The sequence below is a fragment of the Oncorhynchus nerka genome, linkage group LG20, assembly GCF_034236695.1.
Source record: "Oncorhynchus nerka isolate Pitt River linkage group LG20, Oner_Uvic_2.0, whole genome shotgun sequence".
Lineage (NCBI taxonomy): Eukaryota > Metazoa > Chordata > Actinopteri > Salmoniformes > Salmonidae > Oncorhynchus > Oncorhynchus nerka.
The window spans coordinates 30,066,055-30,081,422 of record NC_088415.1 but is presented as its reverse complement, the minus strand read 5'-3'; the positions used below and the strand labels follow the sequence as shown (position 1 = coordinate 30,081,422).

Here is a 15,368-nt window from a genome sequence, read left to right as displayed (position 1 = left end):
AATAAATAAGACTTCAGTGCTATCTACATAGAAGTAATGTACTGTAGGAGAGAAACACTAAAATAATTGTCAAAGTCAATCCCAACTGAAAACACTGGCAAAAACACAAAAAATCTGATAAACTAACGAACCAAATGTAAACAAGAATGCATAGTTCTCTGACCTGGGAAGGTGTGATGCCGCGGGGAGCCAAGTTCAATCCCATCGAAGAGTGACTGGAAAACTGGGAGTGGAAGCCCTGCATATCCCGGTACACTGGGAAGGAGCTAGTGCCACCTGGATGAATCATCTGAACACCTTGAGGATGATGAGGAGACACCATAACAGGGACAGATGGATGGACCCCCATGATCCTGCTGCTCTCAGTATGAGGTGGGTGAGACGGCTTTGCCTCCAATGTTTTAGGAATCTCCTTCCGCATCTGCGTCATTCCTTTTGGACTCTTGGAGGCAGCAGAGAGGTTGGTGATTGAGGTTGCTCCTGCCTCAGGAGTTTGTGACCGACGTCCCTCTGCAATGGTGTGCTCTCCTAGCTGATGGTGCATCAGGATGCGCATGTCCCGTATGTCGCGCATGTCTCGGGAGGCCATGCTGTACTGGTCCAGACGTAGGCCTGCATGATGCAGCCCTCTGTGCTGCTCTGCCTGCATCATCATCACATCTGACTGGAGCTGGGGTGCAGAGGGTCTGCACAGCCCCTGGTGGTAGTGCTTCATGTTCTCTTCGGCACAGCTGTCTGAGGCTCCCCGAGTAGGGCCTGCATGTGACTGCAGCACCCTTTCTCTGATGGTGTTGGCGTGCTGAGGAGGTCCAGTGCGGGGAGATGGCAGGGAATTCGCCCGTCTTCCATGACTCATTCCAGAGAGCTGTGGGGTATTCATCCTGACATTGCTGTGCGAGAGGTGACATATAGACACTGACTGGGTGACGCTGTGTGACACCGGGGTCATTATAACAGACTGCTCTGGGTGGGGATGGTGCATACTGGCAACATATGGAGACATCTCAGGCATGCCAGGATGCAAAACCATAGAGCTGGAATGGGGGGACATTGAGTTTCTGGGAGAGCAAACTTTCGCAAAGGGTAAAGGTGAGTGGCCCGTTGCTCGAGGGGAATGAGGCTCTTGCTTGAGGTGTGGGACTGACCGATCAGAAGGGGTACTGGGATTAGGACTCATGCGGTTTCCAGTCAAAGATGGATAATGTGGATTCATGATTGGGCTGAGGTTGGATGTCTGGTGTGCCTTTGCCATATCCACCATCATTGGTTTGGATTCTGCTCCAGGCTCTTTCTTTACATGCTGCTGCATCACAGCCCGATTGTACATCAATATTTGAGGACTAGTGACTGGTTGTTGAAACATCTTTACTGCGCTACCCTGGGATCCAGTGTGATATGACGACTCTGACTTTTCAGAACCAGGACTCTCCTGCTTAATGGTGGAGATGACAGGCTGAGAATTGTATGTATGGCCAGTTAAGAGTACCCCCGGGTGTCCGTACCCTGTGGGTGTCAGGGGTCCCTTGGGGGTGCAAAGCTGGGATGGGGCAAATGGTTCTGGCTTAATCTGAGATTTAGACACAGACTGCTGAAACTCTATGTCGACTGCACTGGCCGGTGGGATCTGGCTAATTTTGGCGCTGATCCGTTGAGGTCCCTCTGTTTTTTGCCCTGAGTAACTTAGTACTACCACACCCTCTGATGTATTTACCCTGAGGCCACGACTGGAGCCTGTGTTGTAGGGTGTGCTCTCAACTACAGACCGTCCTCTGCAGTTTACATCCTCTGCCACATCCACTCCATGGTAACAGTTGTTCTCGTTCATACTTGATCTGGATTTCTGTTTGGTTAGAGATAGGCCAGCATTACGGTTACTTAGGGAGATTCGAGGTGCTTCCTCAGTGTCAAAGGGCATTGGAATCCGGCTGATGACAGAGGTAGTAGGGGAAGAAATGACTGAATGCACCATCTTCTCTCCAAAGTTCTGTTGGGTCTCGGTGAGCGGGGATGGTTTTTGAAGAGTGAAAGGCAAGGGTCTGTCTTCAGGATGTGTGTGCCGAGCAGCCATTGTGTCAGATGAGTTTTCATTCTCTGACATGCGAGGATCTGCCAGCGTTGTGGTTAGCACTGTAGTAGGAATGGCATTGCTGTTTGATGCCGACACATATTTGGGATCCATGAGGATCTTTCTGAGAGTGCTGGAACTAGGGTCAATATCCGATGCCTTAGTATCAGGAGGCATAAGTGGATTTGCCGACTGGCTTCCAAGCGCTGTTACTGCTGGTGCAGAGGGAGTCAATACAGAAACTAGAGTTGCAGGAGTAGCATGTATTATACTTTCTTCAGATCTGTGAAGCCAGTCTGGTGAAACAGGCATCTTGCCTTGGCAGGGTGGAGGGAGATTCAATTGGGTTGGAGAAGGTGTGAGAGCAGGGGATGGAGAGAGAGCAGGGGCTATTGCGGATATTTGAAACTTTTTGAAATGAGGAAGTCTCTTGGTGCCAGAGTGAAAGGCTGATTCTTCAGGTACGGGTTGTTCCACAGCAGGTTGTTCTGCCTCCTTGGGAGTGTTCACAGTCATGGTGCATGTGATATCACATTTGCAGGTAGCAGCTGAGGTGACAACAGTGGCTGTTGCTGTAGCAGTAGCTGCCTTAGAGTTGATGACTTCAATTTCTTCAGGAATGGACTCTGGTAGCTTGAAGGGGGAGGTCTCAGCTTCTGATACCTCTTCAGCAGTCTCTCCCTTCCGGTTGACAGCCTTTCGTCCTCTGGACCTCTTTGGAGTCTTAGGTCTGACTGCTTTCCCTTTTTTTGTGTGTGTTTCTGATGGAAGAGACTCATCTTCGGCAGAGGCCCCAGAGACTGTTGATTCAGAGGCTTTAGCATCTGTCATCAGGGGTTTGGCACTGGGAATCAAAACTCCCATCTCTGGGTCTGGGTCAATAATGTTGCTGATAGCCATGTGTGTTTCTGGTTCCAAGACATCATTGGCAGAGGGTAAGACCAGAGGCTCTGGGGTAGGAACAATTGCAGTATAAGTGGAAGGAGCTGTGAAACCATCTGTATCAGTAGATATGTCTTCCGCAGTAATGGAATCAATAGCAGCAGCTAGTTCGGTTTCACTGGCAGGAATAGCTGACTTCTCCCCCTCCATTTCATTCTCTGGTTCTATAGTGACAGGGGGCAGCAGGGTAGGTGGCTCTGCAGGTGGTTCCTTATAGGGTTGAAGAGGTTGCACAACTGTAAGTTTGGCAATATTCTCCACTGCCCGTTCCAGTTCCATCTGACGTGCCAAAATAGCGGCTGCTGGGTCTACCGTTTGTTCAGGGTCTAACAGAGCATCTTCCCTTTCCTCTGGGCTGAACTCTGCAGCATCTTTCAGATAACACTGAGTCCTTGCTTCTTCTTTATCTGGTACTCCTGGTTTGGCATTTTTAGCAGTGGTCTCAAAAGATACAGCCTCATCCTCCTCAGAGCAAAGCAACCCTTTCACATCATCTAAGCTTACACGAATCTCAAGGTTTCTCAAGCCAAGCGATTTATCCTCTGTCACCAATTTGGCATTTCGTGTAAACCTTGGTGCTTTTACTTTCCCACTCTTTTCAGACTGTTGTCTTTTCTCCACATGGGTAGATTCTATCCTCTCAATGTCCCCTTCAGAATACCTTTTCTCAATTTGATCAGTTAGCACTTTGTCTCCTTCGTCTTTCTGTGTTGGCAAGCATTGCATTGCTTCCTCTAATAATTTCCCTGCTTCTTCGGACTCATCTTTTATTTTGGGCTCAGGCTCTTCAGTAGTTATACTATCAACTGACTTCTCACCTGATGATGTTTCACTCTTGGATTGTTTGTCTACTCTACTTGCTTTCCTGCCAATTGAAGCCCCAGTAAGTGAAGACACTTGAGCTGTCTGCACTTTCTGCATACGGGGTGAACACCACCCCTCAGACATTCTGGAACCCTGTCCAGTGTTCGCAGGCTCTTTCATGTCACTGTCTTCCTCTGATGATTTTTGCGAGTCCCCTTTCACTGGTGACACATCTTCCCCTCGCCTGCGTGACTTGGGTGGGCGACCTCTCCTTGTGTAGGTAGAGGTCTTCAATGCATCCTGCTGCAGCACTAGATCCTTGTCGACACCACACTTACGGGTGGAGCAGGAGGACTCCACCACCTCTTTACATGGTGGCTGGGCATCCCCTTCAGACTGTGTGGCATAAACTGACCGAACATTTCGTCGTCTGCTCCTTCCGTGAATTAGGATTGCTTCATTCTCGGAGTCAGGGACATTAACTGGTGACTTGGCTGTGGTTTTAGGTTCTGATGATGCCTTTAATACTTCTCCTCGTGGAGATGAAGACCTTTTCAGCTTCTCTCTGTCAATTCGCTCACTCTTTCGAGTTACTGGTTTCTCAGAGACAGCGGTTTTGGGGGGCTCCAAGATTTGTGTTACTGACACATTTGGCTTAGCTCTTTTACTCTTGGGTTGTTTGCGAATTGGCTTTGCTGGTTTGATTCCAGCCTCTGAGACTGGTATGTGAACCTCTTGGGAATCGTCAGATTTCTGAGGTTTGTCAAAGTCCTTAGAATATGGTTTCTCTGGTTGGGTCTCCATCTTTACCATTTCTATATTCTCGTCAACCTTGGGGGAAGCAGAACAGGTGAATTCAGCAGCACTTGCCTCAAAACTACTTAATGAGGCACCAGGAGTGGGAGGCTTATTATCAAGGAAAGATGTATGATCCACTGTAAGATTGCCTTCAGTTGTAACTCTGGGTTCACATAATACCTCTTTAGGTTCAACTTTAACCTCAGCATCTGAAAGGAAAGGTGATAAGGGTGTGATTAAAATTGAGGCAGGGGGTTGGATCTCTACTAGAGGAGATTGGGGTGGGAACACTTCAAGATTATGTTCTACTTTTTCCTCTTCAATCAGTGAAAGAGTCTGTTCAGAGGATGAAGTAGTTAAAACAACTTCTTTCTCCTGCTGTGGAGAAATCTCTCTGGGTGAAGAAAGAAACTGTGAAATTGGCAAGATGAGAGCAGGGCTGACTGATTTAATATCGGCCTTCTGCATGAACTCTAAAACCTTGGGAGACGCTTCTTGTTCACTCTCATCAACACTTTCAATTTCTTGTGGAAAGTGGCCCCACGAGGTCTCCTTCTGTTGTTGAAGCTCCAGAAAGCGGCTATGAAAAAGAACTATGGGCTCTTGAAGGTCCCCTCCCCATGGCCCAGGTTGTCCTTTGACAGCATCCTGTTTGACAGGATATCTGCCAACTCCCAACTCAGGATCTTTGCGCTCAAGATGTTGTAGACGCCGTGAATCTTGCTCAAAGATTGAACTATGAAGAAAACGAGATGCAAACAGCTCCTGCCGTTCCAGATCCTCTGCTTTGGGGTCTTTCTTATTGTCATCCAGTTTACCTTCAGAGTCAGTACGAATCTTCTTCTTTTTCATGTACCAAGACGGGATAGGTCGTGGTACAGACTCTACCTTTTCTTTGTCTGAGCCACCACGAAGACTCGCAAAGCGAGAGTCTCTGTCAAGAAAAGACCAATTATCCTCCCTTGCAGAGGACAATGACTTGGCTCGCTCAAGAAGTGCTTGTGTGTCTGGAGTGATAGTCTTGTCTAATGCAAAAGAATAGAACTTGTTCTTCTCCAGGGAGCATGAGAGCTTGAGGCCTGTCAACCTTTCTTCACGTTCCCCGAGGATAGAGGACAGTGAGGTGTTGGGCTTAGGGGAGTGGTTTTTGTTAACACCATCATCATCTGAATCTGACGATACTTCTCCAGGCTCTAGTTCACACACAAGACGTTTGCAAATGCTTTCTTGTTTCACAATGCTACTGGGGAAGGTCATGTCCATTCTGAGGCAGTCAGATTTGATTCTACTCTCCCATCGTTGAAGTAACTGCTCGTTACACCCAAGCAATGCTGTTTTAAGCTTAGGAAATTCTGTGATAGGGGAACGGAAACAATTAGGTGTCACGTCCAAGCTGTATTTCAATGAATCTACATGCGAGTAGACTTTGTCCTCTTCTTTTGGAGAGTCTTTAGTCTTTTTATTGGTAACTGATTGTGCTAACCGGGAAGCACACTCTTCTTCATTTGAAGGAAAGGGACCAGAGCCAGAAAAAGATATGACACTCAGGTCAAGGTCTTCATTTAATTCACAGGAAGACCTGTAGTTGCGGTCTCTCTTACCACTTAGCAAGTCAAAGTCAAAACTCTCGGATTTCTTACGTTTGCTAGATGGATAATCGTCTGTAACATCTTGAGGTGTTTTTCCTACCTCATACACCAGACTGCACCGTTCAAAGTCCTCTGTGTCGCCATCTTGTGGGCTTTCTGATTTATATGATTTGTCAGGCTCTTGTCGACTCTGTTCCATTTGTTTTCTGCAGGTCTGAGAGTGGTCAAGGTCAGACTCAAGTCGTTCCTCAGTCTCCCCTCTACTTTTGTATAGTCCTACACCCTGCTCGCCATTGTCTTGTTGCGGCAGTTGCGTGAATGCGTCCTGGTCAAGACTCCCATCAGAGATTTTCGTGAGACTTGATCCCCAAAACTGAATTTTCAGACAGGTTGGGTCTAATGGATCTGTTGCCTCTTCTGTTGGTTCTCCAAGTCGTGACTGAAGTTCCAAACTGAGTCCAAGCCCCATTCCCATGGAGACTATTTCAGACTCTTGTTCATCTTTAGGACTGCAAACAGTAACAAGTCTCTCAGATTTAGCCTTGCAATGCTCCATCTTATGCACCACTTTGCGCAATAGGCTCTTTTCATCCTCATTCTCCTTTGTCATAGCACTGTCAGGTGTCTTCCTAAGTCCCAGTCTACTGCCCTCTTCCGGACTCTCCCTCTTCAGTTGATCGGTCTTCCCCATGGAGTCTTCAAAACGCCTCTTTCGTGCAGCTAGACGGTCAACATCCACACAGTTAGAACCATCATACCTAGGGTCAGCTTTCATATGTTTTTTGGCTTTCATTTTACCATCCTTGTCAACAACTTCAAGGTGGTTGTCTTTTGGCACCTTCCCATGCTTGACTATATCTCCTTTTTGGTGATCTATGCGGAAGGGAGGACTTTTCTGATCCCTTGAAGGTGATGCAAGCCGGATACTGTCATTCCCACCTCTAACTCTTTGTTTTTCTAGGACAGCATGACCAAGCAAGTTCACTTCCTTCTCCTTCACACGTGTTAGCTGCACCACACAAGGTGGTAGGTCTAGCCGTCCTTTGCCTGAGCCTTCTTTTTCCTTAAGGGGAAACTTGCTGACTTTGCTTCGAAGGACTGCATCTGAACTAACTTCTCTTTCCAGTTTAGGCACTGTCTCAGGCGATGGAACGCTGGGAGATTGCAATTTAAGCTTTCTCAGCCTCTGTTTTTCACCCTTCTCCTTGCGCCCAGACCACTTTTCCTTATCACCCCCAGTACCATGTTCAGTTTCAAATGGTCTATCCTTCTCTGGCTTATCACTCTTATTATACCGATCGGTTCGTGCCTTGTCAAATCTTGGAGGTGAGAGTGAACTGCAGCTGGCACTTCGCTCCGAGGATCTACAGCAAATGCGGCGATCAGAGTCATTTGGTAGACGCTCAGAGAGGGAGTGGGACGCTGTAGGACTGGCAGGGCGATGAGGGTGAGAAGGGCTCTGGCTGTGTTCCATTGTTCTCCGCCCATGGTCACGTTCACGGTCTGTTTCAAAGCGCTCACGCTCACGTTCCCTCTGCAAGTAACTGTATTTGCGGATGTCCTGCTCATAGGGGTCTCTGTAATCTCTGTACTCACGCGGATCATCAAAGTAACGCGGGTCATAGAAATCCCCCTGGTATGAGTCCCATTCTGTGTAGAACTCGCGGCCTCTGTCAGGTAACTTGCGACGGGGATCTTCTGTGAAGGTTCCTCCAGGTGTTCGTACACTATTGTCAAAGAACGGCCGTTCAGCTGTAAACTCATATTGCGGCCTGCGCTCATCCCTGATCAACACAAAAAAAAGAGGAACCAAATTCATATTATTCAATGTCATTGGAATTTTTCAAATGGGGATATGTGACAAAATTAATCTAGTAAAAATGATACAAACCTTCGCTCAGATAGGATTTCATAGAAGTCGCGAATGTCCTGCCCAGATGCCTGCATTGAGTGATAGAAAGCCATCTGACTTTCTTGATTGGCAAAGTCCACCTGCAAGCAAAAACACATGGAAGTTGATAAATCAGAGACAAATATCATTGTTTGGACTATGGTCTTCAATCACCCGGCCTATTTCCCCAACCAACAGGGATTCTAATTCATAAGACATTTTTTTGCTACCTTAATTTTGTTGCCACCAATCTTCCACCCCTTGGTCTCCTTAACAGCTGCCTGTGCATATTCTATGTTATTATACAGTATAAGGGCCATTCCTTTGGGTCTGTCAAATACAACCTGTGGCGGGAGGGGAGAGAAGAAAGAAACAGATTTAATAAAAAACTAAATTATCTTTCTTATATACAGCGCATTCGGAAAGTATTTGACCCCTTGAATTATTCCACATTTGGTTAAATTACAGCCTTATTCTAAAATGGATTAAATAGTCCCCCCCCACCCAATCACTCCACACACAATACCACAACTACTAAGGGAAAACAGAATTTGTTTGAAAATATATATATATATATATATATATATATATATATATATATATATATATATATATATATATATATATATATATATAAAAACAAAACAAAAAACATTTACTGTAAGTATTCAGACCCTTTTCTCAGTACTTTTGAAGCACCTTTGGCAGCGATTACAGCCTAGAGTCTTCTTGGGTATGACACTACAAGCGTAGCACACCTGTATTTGGAGAGTTTCTCACATTCTTCTCTGCAGATCCTCTCAAGCTCTGTCAGGTTGGATGGTGAGTGTCACAACACAGCTATTTTCCAGTCAGGTTCAAGTCCAGGCTCTGCCACTCAAGGACATTCGTAGACTTGTCCCGAAGCCATTCCTGTGTTGTCTTGGCTCTGTGCTTAGGGTCATTGTCCTGTTGGAAGGTGAACCTTTGCCTCAGTCTGAGCATGTTTTCATCAAGGATCTCTGTACTTCGCTCCGTTAATCTTTCCCTTCATCTTGACTAGTCTCCCAGTCCCTGCTGCTGAAAACCATCACTGCAGCATGATGCTGCCACCACGCTTCACCATAGGGATGGTGCCAGGTTTCTTTCAGACGTGATGCTTGGCATGCAGGCCAAAGAGTTCAATCTTGGTTTCATCAGGCCAGAGAATCGTGTTTCTCATGGGCTGACAGTCCTTCAGGTTCCTTTTGGCTAACTCCAATGTGCCTTTTACTGAAGAGTGGCTTCCATCGGGCCACTGTACCGTAAATGACCTGAATGGTGGAGTGCTGCAGAAATGGTGATCCTTCTAGAAGGTTCTCCCATCTCTGCAGAGGAACTCTGGAGCGCGGTCAGAGTGACCATCGGGTTCTTGGTCAGGGAGGTGACCAAGATCATTCTCCCCCGATTGCTGAGTATGGCTGAGCAGCCAGCTCTAGGAACAGGATTGGTAGTGCCAAACTTTTTCCATTTAAGAATGATGGAGGCCACTGTGTTCTTGGGGACCTTCATTACTGCAGAAATGTTTTGGTACCCTTATCCAGATATGTGCCTCGATACAATCCTTTCTAGGAGCTCTACGGACAATTCCTTCGACCTCTTGGCTTGGTTTTTGCTCTGACATGCACGTCCAACTGTGGGACCTTCTTGTAGACAGGCGTGTGCCGTTGCAAATCATGTCCAATCAATTGAATTTACCACAGGTGGACTCCAATCAAGTTGTAGATACATCTCAAGGATGATCAATGGAAACCGGATGAACCGGAGCTCAATTGAGTCTCATAGCAAAGGGAAATAACTAGTCAGTATTACAACTGAATGCATTAAATTGAAATGTGTCTTCTGCATTTAACTCAACCCCTCTGAATACGAGATGTGCGGGGAGCTGCCCTAAATCAACATCTATGTTATCGGTGCACGGGGAACAGTGGGCTGACTGCCTTGCTCATGGGCAGAACGGGGCATTCAGTTGTAACCTTGTCAGCTTGGGGATTTGATTCAGCAACCTTTCGGTTACTGGCCCAGGGTCTGAATACTTATGTAAATAAGATTATTATTATTATTTTTATTTGTAGTAAATTTACAAACATTTCTAAAAACCTTTTTTTGCTTTGTCATTATAGGGTATTGAGTGTAGGTTGAGATTTAAAAAAAAATGTAATCCATTTTACAATAAGGCTGTAAATGTAACAAAAAAATGAAAGAGGAATGGGTCTGACAACATTCTGAAGCCACTGTACGAATACACACACACACAGTACCAGTGAAAAGTTAGGACACCTACTCATTCAAGGGTTTTAATTTATTTATTTTACATTTTAGAATAGTGAAGACATCAAAACTATGAAATAACACTTATGGAATCATCTAGTAACTGAAAAAGTGTTAAAGAAAACAAAATGTATTTTATATTTGAGATTCCTCAAAGTAGCCACCCTTTGCCTTGACAGCTTTGCACATGCTTGGCATTTTCTCAACCAGCTTCATGAGGTAGTCACCTGGAATGCATTTCAATTAAGAGGTGTGTCTTGTTAAAAGTTAATTTGTGGAATTTATTTCATTTGATCCAATCATTTATGCTGTGAAAAGTTAGGGGTGGTATACAGAAAATGGTCTTTTTCCAAATAGGGCTAAGTACATAGTGTGGCAAAAACACCTCAAATAAGCAAAGAGAAATGACAGTCCATCATTACTTTAAGACTTGAAGGTCAGTCAATGTGGAAAATTAAAATAACTTTTTTTTAAAGTTTCCTAATGTGCAGTCGGAAAAACCATCAAATGCTATGATGAAACTGGCACTCATGAGGAGCGACACAGGAAAGGAAGACCCAGAGTTACCTCTGCCGCAGAGGATAAGTTCATTAGAGTTAACAGCTTCAGAAATTGCAGCCCAAATAAATGCTTCACAGTTCAAATAACAGACACATCTCAACATCAACTGTTCAGAGGAGACTGCATAAATTAGGCCTTCATGGTCGAATTGCTACAAAGAAACCACTACTAAAGGACACCAATAAGAAAAGATCTGCTTGGGCCAAGAAACACAAGCAATTAACATTAGACCGGTGGAAATCGGTCCTCTGGTCTGATGAGTCCAAATATGAGATTTTTGGTAACAACGGATGATCTCCGCATCGGTGGTTCCCATCGTGAAGCATGGAGGTGGTGTGGGGTTGTTTTGCTGGTGACAGTCTGATTTATTTAAAATTCAAGGCACACTTAACCAGCATGGCTACCACCTTTAGTCGGACAATAATTTGTTTTCAACAGGACAATAAATCAACACACCTCCAGGCTGTGTAAGGGTTATGGAATGCTGCATCAGATGACCACAATCACCCGACCTCAACCCAATTGAGATGTTTTGGGATGAGTTGGACTGCAGAGTGAAGGAAAAGCAGCAAACAAGTGCTCAGCATATGTGGGAACTAGACTGTTGGAAAAGCATTCCAGGTGAAGCTGGTTGACAGAATGCCAAGAGTGTGCAAAGCTGACAGCAAGGCCGAGGGGCTACTTTGAAGTATCTAAAATATATTTTGATTTGTTTAACACTTTTTTGGTTACAACATGATTCCATTCGTGTTTTTTCATAGTTTTGATGTCTTCACTATTATTCTACAATGTAGAAAATTGTAAATATAAAGAAAAACCCTTGAATGAGTAGGTGTGTCCAAACCTGACTGGTACTGTGTGTGTGTGTGTGTCACAAGTCCTCAACTGGCAGCTTAATTAAATAGTACCCACAAAACACCAGTCTCAACGTAAACAGTGAAGAGGCGACTCCGGGATGCTGGCCTCCTAGGCAGAGTTGCAAAGAAAAAGGCATTTCTCAGACTGGCCAATAAAAATAAAAGATTAAGATGGGAAAAAGAACACAGACACTGGACAGAGGAACTCTGCCTAAATGGCCAGCATCCCGGAGTCGCCTCTTCATTGTTGACGTTGAGACTGGTGTTCTGCGGGTACGTGTTTCAAAGCCATGCAACACTCTTTCCGTGGCCTCCAACTGCTCTTAAATGCTAGTAAAACCAAATGCATGCTTTTCAACCGTTCGCTACCTGCACCCGCACGCCCGACTAGCTTCACCACCCTGGATGGTTCCGACCTAGAATATGTGGACATCTATAAGTACCTAGGTGTCTGGCTAGACTGTAAACTCTCCTTCCAGACTCATATCAAACATCTCCAATCTAAAATCAATTCTAGAATCGGCTTTCTATTTCGCAACAAAGCCTCCTTCACTCACGCCACCAAACTTACCCTAGTAAAACTGACTATCCTACCGATCCTCGACTTCGATGTCATCTACAAAATGGCTTCCAATACTCTACTCAGCAAACTGGATGCAGTTTATCACAGTGCCATCCGCTTTGTTACTAAAGCACCTTATACCACCCACCACTGCGACCTGTATGCTCTAGTCGACTGGCCCTCGCTACATATTCGTCGCCAGACCCACTGGCTCCAGGTCATCTACAAGTCCATGCTAGGTAAAGCTCCGCCTTATCTCAGTTCACTGGTCACGATGGCAACACCCATCCGTAGCACGCGCTCCAGCAGGTGTATCTCACTGATCATCCCTAAAGCCAACACCTCAGTTGGCCACCTTTCCTTCCAGTTCTCCGCTGCCTGTGACTGGAACGAATTGCAAAAATCGTTGAAGTTGGGAGACTTTTATCTCCCTCACCGACTTTAAACATCTGCTATCTGAGCAGCTAACCGATCGCTGCAGCTGTACATAGTCCATCGGTAAATAGCCCACCCAATTTACCTACCTCATCCCCGTACTGTTTTTATTTATTTACTTTTCTGCTCTTTTGCACATCAGTATCTCTACCTGCACATGACCATCTGATCATTTATCACTCCAGTGTTAATCTGCAAAATTGTAATTATTCGCCTACCTCCTCATGCCTTTTGCACACAATGTATATAGACTCTCTTTTTTTCCCTACTGTGTTATTGACTTGTTAATTGTTTACTCCATGTGTAACTCTGTGTTGTCTGTTCACACTTCTATGCTTTATCTTGGCCAGGTCGCAGTTGTAAATGAGAACTTGTTCTCAACTAGCCTACCTGGTTAAATAAAGGTGAAATAAATTTTTAAAAATAAAAGCTGCTTTTTGAGTTGTGAGGCATCTGTTTCTCAAACTAGACACTATCGTACTTGTCCTCTTGCTCAGTTGTGCACCGGGGCTTCCCACTCCTCTTTCTATTCTGGTTAGAGCCAGTTTGCGCTGTTCTGTCAAGGGAGTAGTACACAGCGTTGTACGAGCTCTTCAGTTTCTTGGCAATTTCTCACATGGTATAGCCTTAATTTCTCAGAACAAGAATAGGCTGATGAGTTTCAGAAGAAAGTTCTTTGTTTCTGACCATTTTGAGCCTGTAATTGAACCGACAAATGCTGATGCTCCAGACACAACTAGTCTAAAGAAGGCCAGTTTTAGTGCTTCTTTTCAGCTGTGCTAACAATTGCAAAATGGTTTTCTAATGATCAATTAGCCTTTTAAAATGATAAACTTGGATTAGCTAACACAACGTGCCACTGGAACACAGGAGTGATGGTCACTGATAATGGGCCTCTGTACACCTATATAGATATTTCATGGTTTAAAAAACTAAAAAAAACTGCCGTTTCAAGTTACAATAGTCATTTCCAACATTAACAATGTCTACACTGTATTTTTGATCAATGATGTTATTTTAAAAATGGACCAAAAAAAGTGCTTTTCTTTCAAAAACAAGGACATTTCTAAGTGACCCCAAACTTTTGAACGGTACTGTATGTATGTATGTGGCAAGAAAAAGTATGTGAACCCTTTGGAAATACCTGTACTTCTGCATAAATTGGTCATCAAATTTGATCTGATCTTCATCTAAGTCACAACAATAAACTGTCTGCTTAAACTAATAACACACAAACAATTATAAGTTTTCATGTCTTTATTGAACACACCGTGTAAACATTCACAGTGCAGGGTGGGAAAAGTATGTGAACCCTTGGATTTATTAACTGGTTGACCCTCCTTTGGCAGAAATAACCTCAACCCCAAACATTTTATGTAGTTGCGGATCAAACCTGCACAATGGTCAGGAGGAATTTTGGACCATTCCTCTTTACAAAACTGTTTCAGTTCAGCAATATTCTTGGGATGTCTGGTGTGAACTGCTCGAGGTCATGCCACAGCATCTCAAATCGGGTTGAGGTCAGGACTCTGACTGGGCCACTCCAGAATGCGTATCTTCATCTGTTGAAGCTATTCTGTTGTTGATTTACTTCTGTTTTGAGTTGTTGTCCGGTTGCATTACCCAACTTCTGTTGAGCTTCAATTGGCAGACAGGTAGCCCTACATTCTCCAGCAAAATGTCTAGATAAACTTGGGAATACATTTTTTTTGGCGATGATAGCAAGCTGTCCAGGCACTGAGGCAGTAAAGCAGGTCCAAACCATGATGCTCCCTCCACCATACTTTACAGTTGAGATGATGTTGGTGTGTTGTGCCTTTTTTTCTCCACACAGTGTTGTTTGTTCCTTCCAAACAACTCAACTGTAGTTTCATCTGTACACAGAATATTTTGCCAGTAGCACTGTGGAATATCTAGATGCTCTTTTGTGAACTTCAGACGTACAGCAATGTTTTTTTTGGACAGCAGTGGCTTCTTCCGTGATGTCCTCCCATGAACACCATTCTTGTTTAGTGTTTTACATATCATAGACTTGTCAACAGAGATGTTAACATGTTCCAGAAATGTCTGTAAGTCTATGGCTGACACTCTAGGACTCTTCTTACCTTCATTGAGCATTCCTCTCTGTGCTCTTGCAGTCATCTTTGCAGGACGGACACTCCTAGGGAGAGTAGCAACAGTGCCGAACTTTCTCTATTTATAGACAATTTGTCTTATTGTGGACTGATGAACACCAAGGCTTTTAGATATACTTTTGAAACCCTTTCCAGCTTTATGCAAGTCAACAATTCCTAATCTTGGGTCTTCTGAGATCTCTTTTGCTAGAGGCATGGTTCACATTAGGCAATGCTTCTTGTAAATAGCAAACTCAAATGTTGTGAGTGTTTTTTAAAGAGCAGGGCAGCTTTAACCAACATATCCACTCTCGTCTCAATGATTGTACTCCAGGTTAAGCTGACTCCAATTAGCTTTTGGATAAGTCATAAGCCTAGGGGTTAACATACTTTTCCCAACCTACACTGTGAATATGTTCAATAAAGACAAGAAAAATACAATAATTTGTGTTTTATTAGTT

General features: G+C 44.5%; 1 protein-coding gene across 5 annotated transcripts in view; it reads right to left on the bottom strand.

Moving 5' to 3' along the window:
• Positions 1-15,368, bottom strand: part of spen (spen family transcriptional repressor) — a 57,317-nt gene that overhangs the window by 3,205 nt on the left and 38,744 nt on the right. For all 5 annotated transcript variants that reach the window (XM_029621993.2, XM_029621995.2, XM_029621994.2 and 2 more), the window contains 3 exons: positions 8,320-8,433; positions 8,090-8,190; positions 164-7,982 (listed from right to left, as the gene is read on the bottom strand). In XM_029621993.2, the coding sequence (XP_029477853.1) occupies positions 164-7,982; positions 8,090-8,190; positions 8,320-8,433 (8,034 nt within the window). The remainder of the gene's footprint in view (positions 1-163; positions 7,983-8,089; positions 8,191-8,319; positions 8,434-15,368) is intronic.